Genomic DNA, 16,067 nt, shown 5'->3' on the forward strand with positions numbered 1-16,067 from the left:
TTGTGTCGTTATGACCAGTTGGCTGGGCCTGGTTGACTGTCAAAAGCAAATATTTTCCCTCGAATAAAGCACGACAGCATGCTAACCTTGCTAACTTGTGTTGTCGGCAGAATTCCTATGCCTGAACAGCTGACACGTTTCCACAGCATAGAAGAAAGGCAGTTTGCTTGATCTGTAGTAGACCTGGTTCAGAGTTACACTTCAGGTGCTTCAAGACAGACATGGCTGCAGCCATCATGTGAATCAATCAAGTTTTCCTGTTTAAATACAAAAAGCAAGCAGAAACTAAAAACCATGTGGCTTGACGAGGCTTCTGATCCTAATGCGATTAGGCATGGAAGCGCATATCATGCCTAAATCTGAAGAATTCTACTAGATCTAACAAATTGGACTAAAAAGAAAGCAAACTGAAAATTACCACTGAGGCTGCATTCCAACTCGGTATTGTCAGTAATAAGAAAAGATTTTAAAAATTATTCCTTCAAACCCTCCAGAACTTCAAGGGGATCTCGAAGGTGCCTGGTAAACTGATTAGCTATTTTCATTGCGCTTTTCGATCTGTCTTGGTTTTTCTGACGTTCTTTTGCGTTTCTTTCCATTTCGCGCAGTGGCACAAACGTTACCACCCGCAACCGGCGGGAAGGTCCCGACGGTGCCAGCAGTCACGGACGAGACTGTGGTGTACAACGCGAGTCATGCCACTGGCGGCGAGGTCACCAGGCCCGCAGAGCCGGCGCTGGGACATCGCAACCTGTTCTCCCAGCTGGGCTCGGGACACATTGCTGGCATCGTCATGGGCGTTCTCGGCAGCCTCGCTGTCATCATCACCCTGGTGAGTGTTGCAGTTGCAGGTCTTCAACACCAGGTTGCGTTGCATGCAAGTCGTTCTTCTGTTTTGCGGTCACCTGTGTACTGAAAAACAGCCCCTTGGATTGGCTTGTCTTTGCTTGTTGTGCTGTAAGCACAGTTGCAGCTTTTAGGGCACTTTTTGTTGCACTGCAATGATCGCCTTTCATATACAATAAAACCTCGATATAACGAAGTAAAGGAAGAATAGTCTTGTCATAGATACAGTGTTACAAATAAACGTTTATAATGAATTTTCAGATATAACGAAGTTATTTTCGTGGCAGATGGGACTTTGTTATAATGAGGTTTGAGTGTATACCTTTACTTGATTTAAACAGGCCCGGCAACACTTTTTCGGTGTGGTCAGAAAACGCTGCCGATCGGTAATCGAGGCTCCTGAGAAAATGCGAGCCAAACATAGTAGCGCAGCGTGTGGCCTGGAATTCACAATCAATTCTCAAAGTCGGCTAGAAATCGCTTGCTCTTCTCTCAACAAATGATGCCAGAAACGCAAATGACCGCACCGTAAAGGCAAAGTCCACGGCCATTGGCTTATTTGAGCATCGTGAGTTGCATGGGGTATGGATTACCGATACTAGTACACTCAAACTTCGATATAAAGAACACTGATATAACGAATTATCGGTTATAACGAAGTAAATGAAGAATAGTCTTGTCATAGATACAGTGTTATCAATAAATGTTTATAACGAATTTTCGGGTATAACGAAGCTATTTTCGTGGCAGATGTGACTTTTTTATAATGAGGTTTGAGTGTACTTGCAATTTCGCAAAACACTGATTTAACATAAGTGTTTTCGATTGAACACTCTCACTTGCTTCCGAGAAAAGGAGTGTTTACATACTGCTTTCCGTGCTTGCCACCAACACATCCCAATTTTTTTGCTTTTGCGCAGGTGGCGTACCTTGTGTACCGACAGTACTTGAGGAGGAACATCACGAGCATGAACTTTGACAACCCGGTGTACAGGAAGACAACAGAAGACCAGTTTAGCTTAGAAAAGAACCAGTACCAGCCAGCCAGGGCTTACCCCCCGGTGAGTTCGTCTTAGGTGCACCATCCGCATAAATTCAAGTGTACACAATCCTGAAACTATTCTAATGCCGCGTTATATTTCAGTGCTCATTTGAGGCTTTTAAACATAGACTTGTGACGTTAACACGCTTAGTAAGTGGCTGCAAGGAAATCTCGCATTGCACTTCAATGCAGTTGTGTGCAACAGGCACTTGGATCAGTTATTTCTTGCTTGCATTTCAATTTTTAATGGATATCAGACTGACATTGTCACTGAACCGTGCTTCGCTGGTTTTGATCAAGTTAGCAAATGGCAGTACGGTGCAGTAAGTTTGCAATTTACATTATTACGTAGCTGGGAATACCGCAGTTCGGCACACAGGTGGGGCAGTCATTTTTGCAATCTGTCGATGTCTGTCGAAAAACACTTGGAAGGATTAAAAACACTGCCTCGCCACTTGTAATCGGATCACCTCTTGTCAACCTCACATCACTTAATTGTCAACACGACAATATTTCAAAGGTGACCTGCCGTGTACTGATGTGCTTTTTGGAGCTGTAGCACTTCTGTGCTGCGTCCAGTGCCCACATCTGTGAGAGGGTTTATTCACAGGGAAGAAATGATGTGTGCATTTGGTGCACACACGTGCTTATTTTGTGCAGTGGCAAATAAAATGGCTTATTACAGTGTTAGTCGACCTCAAATATATATTGTTACATAGTTTATTGCTAATGGCCTGTTTTTTTTTTCATCTTGCAGAGCATGGAACCATTGACATCACCAGGCACGAATGAATTTGTATAGTGGCCTACCCGCTAGAAGTGTGAAGGGCCACGTTTTTCGTGGCTGGGACATTATTTTGCAATTAGAGAGAGACACTTTGATTTTTTTTTTCTTCGGCCACAAGTGGTGTGCATGTGCGCCAGGAAGGATGGCCTCGTTGGGTACCGAGTCCCCGTCGAGGACAGTGGCCTCAAGTTGAGGCCGAGAGCGAGAGCGGGACTCCGGGCTTCTGCCGAGGCGCATTGGCGTGTCGTCTGCTAGCGGCGTGCCGCGGAGTTGGTTTGGACCGTCTGTTGCCGTTCGCGCAGCTTCTTCAGCAGGGTAGTGATGCAGCAAACTGACTAGTGTGTGACTGGTTGGACACCGGTCATCATCCCCACACCTTGCCACGAGTGCTGCCGAACAACGTCGAGTTACCCGACGCCTAGACCGGCAATCTGACGTTGAAAGTTGCTCCTTGAGCGACCCTTCGTTGGATGGCCAGACGCCAAGACACTGCGAGGTCTTTACCATCCAAGTCGAAGAGCTTGCGCTGGTGTTGCGGACTTCTGTCCTTCCTTGCAGCAGAAGGACGCTGTGGCTGCAAGCAGGAGACGGACGACATTTCGCATTCTCTAGCAGACGATCATTTGTGCAAGCATACGGTGGAGCTTGGTTACTGTAGCAGACGACGAATCATCGTGGCGTCAAGCAGCAGACTGTCGCTGCTGTGGACTGCCGTCTGTGCAGGAACCTGGTGCATCTGGTTTGGTGGCTCGGTAGCAGATGACGTGTCGGCACCATGCAGCGGGACTGATCACTCGCAGTGGTTACGCAGCAGACGATGTCGGACTGGGTGAGAGTGAAGGTTTTGAGACTGTTGTCTCTGTGGAGTGATGAGTGAGATGTTGAGTGTGCCGAAGCTACGACGGGGGGGTTTTAGTGAAAGCCCGCAATGGTGGCAGGGGATTGCTGTTTCCTGTTCGCCAGAGCTAAACCGGGACTCATTTTTTGGTGTCTTTCCCTGTACACCGTTCCGCCTGTGCGTATTGCGCGAGGGCATCTCCTATCTCGCGAGGCATTGTACATTGTGTGAGGTTGAGACTGCGCATCGCTAGTGTGGCCAGGGAGACCCAAAAGCTAAGGAAAAAAAAAATTCGCAGCAAAACTGAATCACGTCCTTCTCGGGACCGACCAAGCATTCGGCATCGCATTCACACGTGAGCGATCGGTCGATTTGTGAAATCGAACGAGCGAGCGGCTGTTATTTATTTTCAGTTTACCATCGATCTTCTTGCATCGAGGTTTCTGGGTTGGGGATAAAGAGAGTTTCTGTAGGTTGTGTTCTTTCGAGAGTCTGTTTTGGGTAGTCTTTGTTTTTACCGTTTTCTTTTTTCGAGTTGGAGGGATTATTTATTTCATTGCACCATCTTTTGCACCGAGTGAATAAAAAAAATATATTCATTTGTTTCTCATGAGTGTAGGATGTGATGTGAGCTTTAGGTGCTCGAGAGTGGACGATGTTGCGGAATCTCCCTGGTGCTTTATTATTATTTTTTTTTTGGTCCGGCGTGGAGGCAACGTATCGAACAAGCTTTTAATAACGCATATTTTTTCGCGAGCAGTGTGATTGACATGTAGCAGGGGTGGTGAAAAAATTCATAGCTTAAAAAACCATCATTATCGAGCCAGCCGACAGCGAAGCATATCCAAACGGTTCTCGTGGCTTTGAGTGTTTGTGGGTGATTTCTCTTTTTCTTTTAAGACCTCCTTGTACATTAGCGTCGTGAGATTGTTGGAACCACTGTTTTTTGTGTAAATGTAGAAAAAAAAAATGCGACAACTTAACTTATTGACAGTTTCATTATATATATAGACATAGATACCTGTGTTCAAAAGCATAGGCAGTGCTTACTATTATTATTACTATTATTATTATAATGATTAGTTATTCGCACTGACCTCTCTTCGCAGAGAGTTTTATTTTGTGGCAGCAATTTACACTAGCCATGTATTAAAAGAAAAAAAAAAACCTCACGCGGTGTTCCTTTAGCAGCCCTCGCAGATAAGTTCCAGCAAGTGCATTTTCTTTCGTTTATGAAAGCACTGCACTTCGTCGATCGTTTTTCCCGAAAGTGCCGGGGCATTGGCTGTACGTCTCGTGAAACGACTCTTGAATGTTAACACTATGTCATTTCTTTCTGGTTGCACGTGGTGTGGTCATTTGGATGTTGTGTGTCTCACTTGTAATGAACGCTCGGAGAGTAGGCCGTCGTGGGCCGCAGCTTTTAGAGTTCCCGCCCGTTTGTTTCGCGATGTCGTTGATGCGGCAGAATTTATTGCGTTCGCTTGTTGCTCACGTGCAATCGGCGTCTACGCCTCGGACGTGTCCGCGATCAAAACGCGCGACGAATGCAACCGACGCCGAAAAGTCGGCAAATTTCGTTCGAACGTGTGTTTCAGGTGGGCTGCCCGAAACTGTTAACACGCCATTTTTGTTGATCTTAAGCTTTCTGTCCCACGAGGGATCGCGAACGGTCTAAAGAATGTAAATAGGCGCGCGCGCTTCTTTTTTTTTTCGTTCACCCACCCTTGCGCATTAACCCGAGACGAGTAACTATCCTAACCATCGAAGCAAGCTTTTCCGTTTGCCACCTTTGAGCAACGCAAAGCTGCCTGAATCAAACTCGCATTTGCGAGCGTCCGACTTCTTACCAACCACCCAAATCGGACGGTTTGCGGGTGGCTGACTTCTTACCGTCGATCTGAATCGGGCGGTTCGAAATGTTAAATTTTGTCGATAGCAGTTATCATGAATGCTTGTACTTTCTTTTTCTCTGCACCTTCTTTTGTTTCATTGATATCTTTTTTCACGTACTTCGGGTAGTTTATCTCCCGAAGATATCAATTGAGCCAACGTGCCGGCGCGTCTGCAAGCCACCGGCGTTTGCACCTGTTGCCGAAATCGCACCTCGAACTCCTACTATAATTTTTCCCGACACCCCTCGCACCCCTAGCCTAGCTCCTTCTGCTCTTAAAGCGGAGCATTGTTGACTTAACGATTATTATCGCTATTTAACGCAAGATGCACGCGTGACTCTCAACTTGTGCGACGTGCGGCACTCCACGCTCTTGCCTTCCTTACGCGTCGCTCGGCTCGCTTAAAAAAAAATCGCGTGAATCTCCCAACGCGGCGGCGTTTCCTGTTCTTTTCTTTCCCGAGTTAGTTACGCTCGGCAACACGGAAGTTCCTGTCCAAAAACGCCATCTTCTGATCTTGTATGTGTTCCCCACCTTTCCCTACATGTTTGTTTCGGTCAGTCTCGGAATCTAGTGCTTTGTGATATATACATATACATATATATATTATATAACTGAATGCAGCAGTTGTTGTTGCTAAAAGCTGTGTACGTCGTCTGTTGTGTATATCCGTTTCTTCCTTCGCCTTTTTGTTTTTCTTTCTTGCATCTGTATACATAGCACTGAGTGTACTGGTCATTCCCGTTCTCAGATTTAGTCGCCACCAAAGTGTGCGATTGGTTCCAGTTCTCTCTTCTTTTTTTCTTTTGTACATAGATGTCTACCCAAGTGTAAGGTATGAAATAAAAGAAAAATGAATGATTCACTAAGTAAAAAAAAGCTTGGTGTGTTGTGTGTTTATTTAAAAACTTCACGGTTTCTGGAGTGGATCTGCAATTATCCTCTTCAAGTTCAGAAGAACAGACACTTGGGAGTTTCTAAGGTTTTATGATGGTACTTAGACGCAACAATACGGTCTGGTTATCCTTTCTTGCGTTTTTGCACTTCTAAGTACCATCATGGAATCCTCTTCAGTTGTCCGCTATGGTGGAACAGCGGTTACGGTGCTCGTGTGCCAACGCGAAGGTTGTGGGTTCGATCCCTGCCGCGGTGGTCACATTTCGGTGGAACCGAAATGCTAGAGACCTGTGTACTGTGCGATATTGGTGCACTTTAAAGAACACTAGATGGTTGAAATCTTTGGAGCCCTCCACTATGGCGTTCCATAATCAAATCAGATTTTGCGCATAAAACCCCAGATATTATCCTCTTCAGTAACAAATTCTTAATTGCTCGTATGGCCACCAAATTTCACTGGTAACACATTTAGACCATTGCAGACAAATTTCGACATTGTAACGTGTAGTGTGCACGTACCTCACAGGAGTACGGCCACTAGCGTGGGTTCGGACTTAGCGAGCCACAGGGCCGCGTCTGCCGTCGCCTCGCGTGAACTAGCGCACCGCTGCACACGCACGTTCGAGCGCAAACAAGGCGCCGAGCGTAACGCGGCAAGTACACAGTACTGCTCTCGAAATCCGCAACACTTTATTGCCTGCGGCAGCTCCACAAAACGCAGTACAACGCCCGCTCCCAAAGGCGGCGGGAGAAGCAAAACAGGCTTAACCACGCCACGGGCGAAAGTACAACACAAAGGGTGCCGCTAGCACGTCTCCGCGGGCAAAAGGGCTCACGGCGACACGCCGCTGAGAGAAACGTTCCCTCGCGACTATGCTGCGTGCTCTCACGATCAGCGACCAAAACAGGGCCCGATCGCTCGAGCAAGGGCAAACTCCGCTCGCGTTGGCTTCGATAGATACGGTTTCGGCGTAGTAAGACCACGCGCGAATGCACCGCACCGCTCTTCAGCCTAGCGTTCGGAAAGGACAACGTAAGGTAAGCGCTCGCCGCTGGCGCAAGGCACCGTTGGCGAACTCCGTCCGAGCGAGCCCAAACAAAGGAGCCGACGGACAGGAAAGAAAAGACGTGCTCACCTTACGAGGTCCAGAGAGAGTCTGACTCCCCCGCCGCGCGCAACGTCTCGCGAGACGCGAGCACGCGAGACTCGAACGTGGCGCCACCGTCGCGATCCGGCGCCGGGGTGAGGGGGTTAACGTCACCCCCGCTCACCCAGCGCCGTAGGACGGCGGAGGAGGGGAGCGACATGATCGGACATGAGGATGGCAGAAATAGGCGAAAAACCCGCGCAATGGCGACGGCCTAGCCTCAATCCCCACATCCCCCTCTCCTAAATTTGCCCTTTACCGGTCTGCAAAGGCAGCCGGCGGTCACCCATGCAGTTAAAATAACACTGCTATGAGCAACCACTAGCCTCAGTCCAGCCCTGAAGCTGCTGCTAAAAAAAGAATACATTATAATGCGAGAAAAATCCATAACAAAAGACAATACGCTTAAAACACATAATACAATAAAATGGCGCTGCGGAAGGAAGGTAATTAAGGAAAGTGTTCGTGATGGTTGCGCGAAAGAGCGTCCACAGCGCGGGGGGGAGGCGGTGGCAGGAGGCTTCTTTGAAGTCCTCATGGCGGGAACGGGCTCATCAATGGCGCGTCGCTCTTGACGACGATTGGCGCGAGAGTCCGACGAACGCCGCTTCGGTGGTGGTGCGAAGGTCCCGGATTTTCGGCTGGATACCGGAAGACTTCACTGGGACAGCCGGCCCGAACTGGCTGCGAGGCATCCTGGAGTCGGCAAAGCGCAGGCATAGCTGCTGGCCTCGCGCCGGAGCCATGATGGAGAGGGCAGCCAGGCTTCTCGACGACGTCCGAGAGCAGGGCACGCTGGTCTGTCCGGCGTCAGCGGGTCATTGACCCGAGTGTCCACGTAGATGAGGTGAATTCACCACGCGCACTCTTTCCAGGCACGCACCAATGCACCACGCACGTACGCACGCACACACACACGTCACCGCACATAGCAGCGCTTTCGCCAAGCGCGGCGCTAGTTCGCCGTTCAAGGCCACTGCGCCTCACTTTTCGTGGTGTCATGTCGCCAACCGCGCGCGCTCGCATGGGAAGGCGCAAAGCGTCCTTCGTTCCTCTCCCCCCGCAAAGCAACCAGTATTCACGAATGCTTCCGCAGGCACAAGAAATAAAACACGGAAAGAAAGTAAAGAGAACAGAATGACACTCAATATGCGGCAAACACAACCGAAAAACGTATTAAATACACAAGTATTCAAATAAAACAGAAAAAAAAACACTAGCAGCAAACTGGGCGGGCCGACTTCTTTACGAGCACTGGCCGTAAAGAAGCTAGCATACTGAGGCTAGAAAGTAACTGAGGGCCTTCGGTTGCGGAAAACAGAGTCCGCCGTCCGGCGCGAAATCACAAAGGTGACCGCTTCCTCAGATTATACGGATGCGTGGTCCGAATGCGGTCCGCCGCACCGGGTGTGCCCCGTTGCTTGCGCGAAATGCCACAGGGCGCTGGCGCAAGCTCGTCAGACCGTGATGCAAAGGCTTTCAGGTCTGCGATATGGGCACGGCTGAGTTTTCCAGAAATGGGATCTTTCAGCAAGTACGCGAGTGGAGTCCAAGCTTTCTCCACTCGGTACGGACCAAGCCACTTAGGAGCGAGCGAGGCTGAGAACCCCTTACTCGCGTCGCTAAGGGCGTGGTTGCGCTTCAGGACAAGATCGCCCACCTCAAATGCTAGGTCGCGATGCTTGCGGTCATATTGGGCCTTCTGCTGAGCCCTAGACGACGCCAAACTTTGCCTTGCTTTACAGAAAGCTCGACAAAGCCGGTCCCGAAGCTGTGACGCGTAAGCCGAACAGTCTGGCTGCGTCTCCTCGTCCCCGAGCTGGCATTGAATGACACTGGTCACCGGATTTGCCAACTCCCTTCCAAAATTTAAGAAGGCGGGCGAGAAACCAGTCGAGCGACTCTCGGATGTTCGAATGGCGAACGCGAGCTCGCTCAAATGGTCTGCCCAGTCCCTTTGACTTTCGGCAAAGGCCGCCAACATCGGTTTGAGCGTACGATTGACGCGCTCCGTCAAATTGGACTGGGGATGGTAGGGTGAAGTGGTGCAGTGATCAATTCCAAGGGAACGGCACGTGACACCAAACACCCGAGCGGTGAAATACGAAGCGTTGTCAGTGATGAGCCTTTCCGGAAAGCCGAACCGGCAAAACACTTCCTGCAGCTTCTCGAGCACCGCTCGCGCTGTCACCTTCCGAAGAGGGAACAATTCCACCCACTTCGAAAAGTGATCCACGACTACCATGAGGTGAATAAACCCCTGCTTACTTCTGGGAAAAGGTCCCATTAGATCGCAGGTGGCCACTTGCCACGGACGCTCACTGACAATCGGCTTCATCAGACCAGGTGGCTTGCCACCCCTAGACTTCACCGTTTGACAGACGTGGCAGGAACGGCAATAGCGATAAACGTCACGCTTCATGCCGGGCCAAGTCACCGTCTTGCTCAGTTTTGCGAAAACTTTGGAGCCACTCAGGTGACCGGCCATGGGTTCGTCGTGAGAGGATCGCAACAGGGCGACTCTCAGACTTTGGGCATAACCACCTTAAACGGATCGATGGACTCGTCATCGGTGGCTACGTATTTCAGCAGGAGCCCGTCATGGTCCAGCAAATATGAATCCGCGGGGGACTCAGCGACACACGCTGGTTCCAGCCCCCCTTCCGCGCCCGCTGCAGGGCAAGCAGCGTAACGGCGCTCCGTCTCCCTGAGACCGTCGCAAATTCCGCGACAAAACGGATCACTTTGCTGAGCCTTCAGTAGCTCTTGTCTGCTGAAAGCGATTCCCATTCTCCCAAAGGGGAACCTGGTATCGCGCCCACTCAGGACCGCAGCAACCGCCGCTTGCGTCGGCGTCACGGGTTCGCTCTCGGCATCGTGGCCTTCGGAAAGCTCACCCGCTGGCCGGCGTCGCGGTGCGCTGTTTGCCTGGATAGCAGCCAAGGTTCGTCCGAATGCGGACTCGCCCTTTTCGCCGAACGGCGGCGAAGCCGCTGTTTCGCCCCCACCGCTTGCTTGTGCAAAGGCACCGCTAGCGGCTGTCGCACCGGAATCAAGGTTCTCGGCAGACAATGGGGCACGAGATAGCGCGTCAGCTACCACGTTGGTACTCCCCTTTCGATACTGCACTGCAAAGTCATAGTGCTGTATCAGGAGAGCCCAGCGCGCCAGCCTGCCCGCAGGCTCACGGAGCCGCATCAGCCAGCTGAGCGCACTGTGATCTGTTTGCACCACGAATTTCGTCCCATCAAGGTAGACGTCAAATTTCCGCAGTGCAAACACGATGGCGAGGCACTCCTTTTCGGTAACGGAATAATTTTTCTCCGCGGGTACCAAGGAGCGGCTGGCAAAGGCCAACGGCTGCAACACGCCATCGTATTCCTGTAGGAGAACGGCTCCTAATCCCAGATCGCTCGCATCAGTCTGAACAACGAACGGTCTGGTCAGGTCGGGGAGTCTGAGCTGCGCTGTCTCCGCAATGGCGCTAGACAGTCGGCAAAACGCCTCTTGCTGCTCAGGTCCCCATTGCCAAACAGCAGACTTACCCAAGAGCCTGGTCAAGGGCGCCTGCAGTCGGGCACAGGACGGAATGAAGGAACGGTAAAAGTTAACCATTCCCAAAAAGCGGCGAAGGCCACGTACGTCCTTGGGCACGGGGAAATCGAGGATTGCTCGAAGTTTCTCCCGATCCGGCTCAATGGAGCCTTCGCCCAGCGTAAACCCGAGTAACTGAATACGGGTCTGCGCTAATTGGGCTTTCGCAGGATTTAACGTCATCCCGGCAGCCCGCACCCTCTCGAGCACATCGGCAACATGGGCCAAGTGCTCTTCGAAGGTTCGTGAATAAATCACGATGTCGTCGAGGTAGCACAAGCAGTATGACCACTTTGCTTCCCCGAGGACGCGGTCCATGAGTCTTTGAAACGTCGCAGGAGCATTGCAAAGACCAAAGGGCATACGAGTGAACTCGAACAACCCTCTGTGGGACGTGAAAGCAGTTTTGCACTGGTCACGCTCACCCATCCGGACCTGTAGGTAACCTTTCGAGGCGTCAAGCGTGGTAAAGTACCGTGCATCGCCCAGGTTTCCTACGATGGAGCTTATCGTAGGGAGCGGATAGGCATCCTTACGAGTCACTCCGTTCAGACGGCGATAGTCGACGCACAGGCGATGACTGCCGTCTTTCTTAGGCACCAACACAATTGGAGACGCCCAGGAGCTAGACGAACGGCGAATAATGCCTGCCGAAAGCATGTCGTCTAGCAAGCCGTCGATAATCTGCCTTTTGGCGAGACTGACGGGCCTGGGGTTACACTTCAAAGGAAGCGCGTCGCCAGTTTCGATCACGTGGCTGACAAAATCGGTACAGCCCGGTTGATCGGTGAAGAGCTCATCGTATTGGCGTAAAAGTGCCGACAGACGAGCCTTCTGTGTATCATCCAAATGAGTCGCACAGGCGATCAAAGGATGTGGTGCCTCTTCGTGTCGTGTCGGTCGATCCAAAAGGGGGTCTCGAGCCGACGAGCGCGTACTGCCGGAGTATGACCCCGAAGTATGCGCGCGACACGGTTCGTGCCGTGCCTCTCGTTCCCAAAGGGGACTGTGAGAGGAGGAATGCGTTGAGCAGGGGTATGACCCCGAACTCTCCGCGTGGCACGGTTCCGACGTTTCTGCAGCAAAGGCAACAGTAAGCGCCGGAGGGCTGATGAACGGCTTGAGTTGGGAAAAGGGCCCATCACGATAGCCGCCATTCGCAATGTCCACAACGATCCCGGTCTTCAAAAGAAAGTCCCGACCGAGAATCACCGGAACATTGAGCCCTGGGAGATGAACAAAACGCGCGCGTCTCATTCGATCTCCCCATCTGACAGTCAACCTTGCGGCGCCAGCCGAATGGGCCACGCCTGTCGCAAGAGTGAATGTCGTTCGGCAGTCCCGCAAGCGCACCGAATGCTTCTGCAAGTGGGACAATACCTGTTCGCCAAACAACGAAGCGCTAGCGCCCGTGTCTAGCAACGCCGAAAATTCACGGCCGGCAATAATGACCGGAATGAACGGCGCGTGCGTACCAGCAAGACTGCTTGCCCTGTACGCAGAGGGGATAAGCAAAGGTTGGGCCGCCCGTGCCTTCACGAACGACCCGCAAATCCGTTTCCCTGCCTCACAGGAGGCCTAGATACGGTGCACTCCCTTGCTATGTGCCCTCTTTCACGGCAGCGAAAACAGCGCACTCCATCTCGGTCTCGTTCACGAGACGGAGCAGCCTCGAGCTGCTGTGATCGGCTCGCCACGTTATCACAGGATACGTATCGACGAGCGTCACCCACACTGCGTTGGGTCGAATGGCGTCCCTTCGTGTGGGTTTCAGGTGGTGCAGCACAGGCTGCCCGCCTTTCGTGCGTGTAGGGATCAAGAGCGCGAGCGCTCAACTCCCACGCGCAGCCATTGGCAGCCGCAAAGGCAGCGCCGTGGGGCTGCTGTTGGGGCACGGCCCCTCGCCATGCGCAGCGCGGCTCAAGCGCCTCGCTGGCTGGCGGCGGCGGGCGATAGGCACGCGCGGCGAGAAGGTCGCCTTGTATGCGCTTTGCCTCGGCGGCCAGCTCCTCCAAATCGCGGAAGCGACCGCCGCGCAGGTACGCCGAAAAGGTCGGATGTGCCTGCCGAATCACCCGTTCGACGCGTTCCTCGTTCGAGGCCCTGGGCTCAGCGATAGAAAAAAGGTCGTCCATCGCGCGTACGTACTCCTGAAGCGACTCATCAGGAGCTTGTGTACGGAGCTCGAGCTCTCGCCGCATCCTACTTTCGTAGTCAGCGGGTAGGAATTCGCGCAGAAAGGCCGCGCGGAACTCCTCGAGGGTTGCTGCTCGGTAACCGGAAAGCCGATACCACCTCGCCGCCGTATCAGTCAGTGCAGCCGGGACAACGCGCCCGAGCACCTCCTGATCGTCCAAACCCATTGCTCTCTGATAACGTGACAGAGAGTCAAGGTAGTCTCGGGCGCTGAGCAAATCCCCGTATCCGCTGTATGTTGGCACAGGCAACATAACAGCGGGGTGGGCGCGTTTCGGAACGGCCGAAAGCGTTTGGACAGCTCCCGAGAGCGCTTGGATCATCTCGACGGCGTTTTGCAGCAGCGTCTGCGTCGCACCTGCTTCACAGGAAGCCGTTGGTGCGTTAGCGGCGCGGTCGAGCGAAGGTGAACAGCCTCCCAGCTCGATCAGTGGAGCGGTTTCAAAAGGACTACCGCCCTGCGCGCCATTCCCAGAGCAAAAGAGGCTCCTAGCGGGATTTGCCTGCTGTCGAACATAATTGCCACTTGGGGCGGCTACCGTCGACAATACAGGCGCCTGCTCAGCGTGCGGTCGAACTGTCGGTTGCACGGCTGACGGCGGGCAAAAGTCGGCAAAGGCCAAAGCCTGCGCCCCGTCAATTCCACAGGGAACCGACTGAAAGCACTGTGCCGTCGAACTGCCACGCATTTCGAAGGGTACTGCAGCAGTCGAAGGCGCCTGAGCGCACCGTTCGGGTAGGGCAAAGGGCCCAGTCCGCAACGACGCACCATCTCCAAAGGGAGCTGGCAGGCGCTTTGTGTCGTCCCCACAGGGGGTTGCGACACGTATGGGTGCACAAAGGTGCCCCTCGACAGAGGCACTGGCCTCCTTCTCGTGCAACGCGGCATCCGCCAGAAAAGTCAACGGACAAAAATCCCGCGAAGCAGACATGTTGCGGCGAGCCCGAGACGCACAGGCGTACTGACTCGCTAAGAGCAGCCAAAAGCTTAATGAGCTTTTGATACCGCGTTGGGCGCCAGTGTAGTGTGCACGTACCTCACAGGAGTACGGCCACTAGCGTGGGTTCGGACTTAGCGAGCCACAGGGCCGCGTCTGCCGTCGCCTCGCGTGAACTAGCGCACCGCTGCACACGCACGTTCGAGCGCAAACAAGGCGCCGAGCGTAACGCGGCAAGTACACAGTACTGCTCTCGAAATCCGCAACACTTTATTGCCTGCGGCAGCTCCACAAAACGCAGTACAACGCCCGCTCCCAAAGGCGGCGGGAGAAGCAAAACAGGCTTAACCACGCCACGGGCGAAAGTACAACACAAAGGGTGCCGCTAGCACGTCTCCGCGGGCAAAAGGGCTCACGGCGACACGCCGCTGAGAGAAACGTTCCCTCGCGACTATGCTGCGTGCTCTCACGATCAGCGACCAAAACAGGGCCCGATCGCTCGAGCAAGGGCAAACTCCGCTCGCGTTGGCTTCGATAGATACGGTTTCGGCGTAGTAAGACCACGCGCGAATGCACCGCACCGCTCTTCAGCCTAGCGTTCGGAAAGGACAACGTAAGGTAAGCGCTCGCCGCTGGCGCAAGGCACCGTTGGCGAACTCCGTCCGAGCGAGCCCAAACAAAGGAGCCGACGGACAGGAAAGAAAAGACGTGCTCACCTTACGAGGTCCAGAGAGAGTCTGACTCCCCCGCCGCGCGCAACGTCTCGCGAGACGCGAGCACGCGAGACTCGAACGTGGCGCCACCGTCGCGATCCGGCGCCGGGGTGAGGGGGTTAACGTCACCCCCGCTCACCCAGCGCCGTAGGACGGCGGAGGAGGGGAGCGACATGATCGGACATGAGGATGGCAGAAATAGGCGAAAAACCCGCGCAATGGCGACGGCCTAGCCTCAATCCCCACAAACGTCAACACTTCGTCCATATCAAGCTAGTCTTCACAATTACAAAAACTGCAAATTTTCACCTTTTTAAGATAATGCATCACATCACGAAATTGATTGTAATTTGTCATGCACTGATGTGCCGGTCATCTGAGTTGGAGACCATGTTATGAATGCTAGTGAACAGTGGTAATAAAAGAGCAACTCTTCAAAGGTACCACCAGTCTTAAAAATAAAATTATCCTGCATTATGACCTACATCCTTAAATGTATTACATTGTTTTCAGTTACCAGATGGCTACACTTGCATTCAATGCTATGTTCAAAATTCTGTCTTGTCGTCACAGATTGGAAATGCCCGAAAGCAAGTGTGTCCACATGTAGACACTGTGGCTGAAAGGTTTATGGATCTGGCTAAGTAGGCCTACGTTTATCGGCTGTCTGCAGGATAGCCGACACAGATTCCGTTGTCCTTGCAGGACAGTAACACCCTAGCAAATGCAAACAATGTGGTTGGTTTTGTATTCGGGTAATTGGCAAAGTCCTTCATTAAATAATCTTTGCGTCTCTCTTAACGGAATTGCTGCTAATGTCGACTTACCTCAAGATATGCAAGTAGCACAAGCCCTAAAAGGATTTTTTTTTTCTCTGGAAGAACCAGGATCTGATCGTCTCTCAACAAGTCTGTTGCGAGACTCGGGCAAGACAAGTAAGGACTCGAGTAAGAAAGGACAAAGCAAGGACTCGAGCAAAAAATATGCTCCTAATGCACAGTACGTGCAGTCACATACTGATGTGCCACGCCTACAAGGAGGAGTCAATCTCCGCTTCCAGAGCCTGCACACTTTCCCCACTTGCTTTGGCTAGCGCCCCCAAGCGTTGTAGCTCCCTTGCACTCTTTAAAGTGCCGGAGCAGAGGGAACACGTCACGTTGAAATGACAAACAC

At 52.3% G+C, this 16,067-nt stretch overlaps 1 protein-coding gene across 2 annotated transcripts in view; it reads left to right on the forward strand.

Moving 5' to 3' along the window:
* LOC119405169 (very low-density lipoprotein receptor) overlaps positions 1-6,265 on the forward strand; it is a 59,452-nt gene extending 53,187 nt beyond the window's left edge. For both annotated transcript variants that reach the window (XM_037671977.2, XM_037671978.2), the window contains 3 exons: positions 609-832; positions 1,767-1,907; positions 2,646-6,265. In XM_037671977.2, coding sequence (XP_037527905.1) covers positions 609-832; positions 1,767-1,907; positions 2,646-2,690 — 410 coding nt within the window. In that variant the 3' untranslated portion in view covers positions 2,691-6,265. The remainder of the gene's footprint in view (positions 1-608; positions 833-1,766; positions 1,908-2,645) is intronic.
* Positions 6,266-16,067: the final 9,802 nt, after the last annotated feature.

The sequence above is a fragment of the Rhipicephalus sanguineus genome, chromosome 9 (assembly GCF_013339695.2).
Source record: "Rhipicephalus sanguineus isolate Rsan-2018 chromosome 9, BIME_Rsan_1.4, whole genome shotgun sequence".
NCBI lineage: Eukaryota > Metazoa > Arthropoda > Arachnida > Ixodida > Ixodidae > Rhipicephalus > Rhipicephalus sanguineus.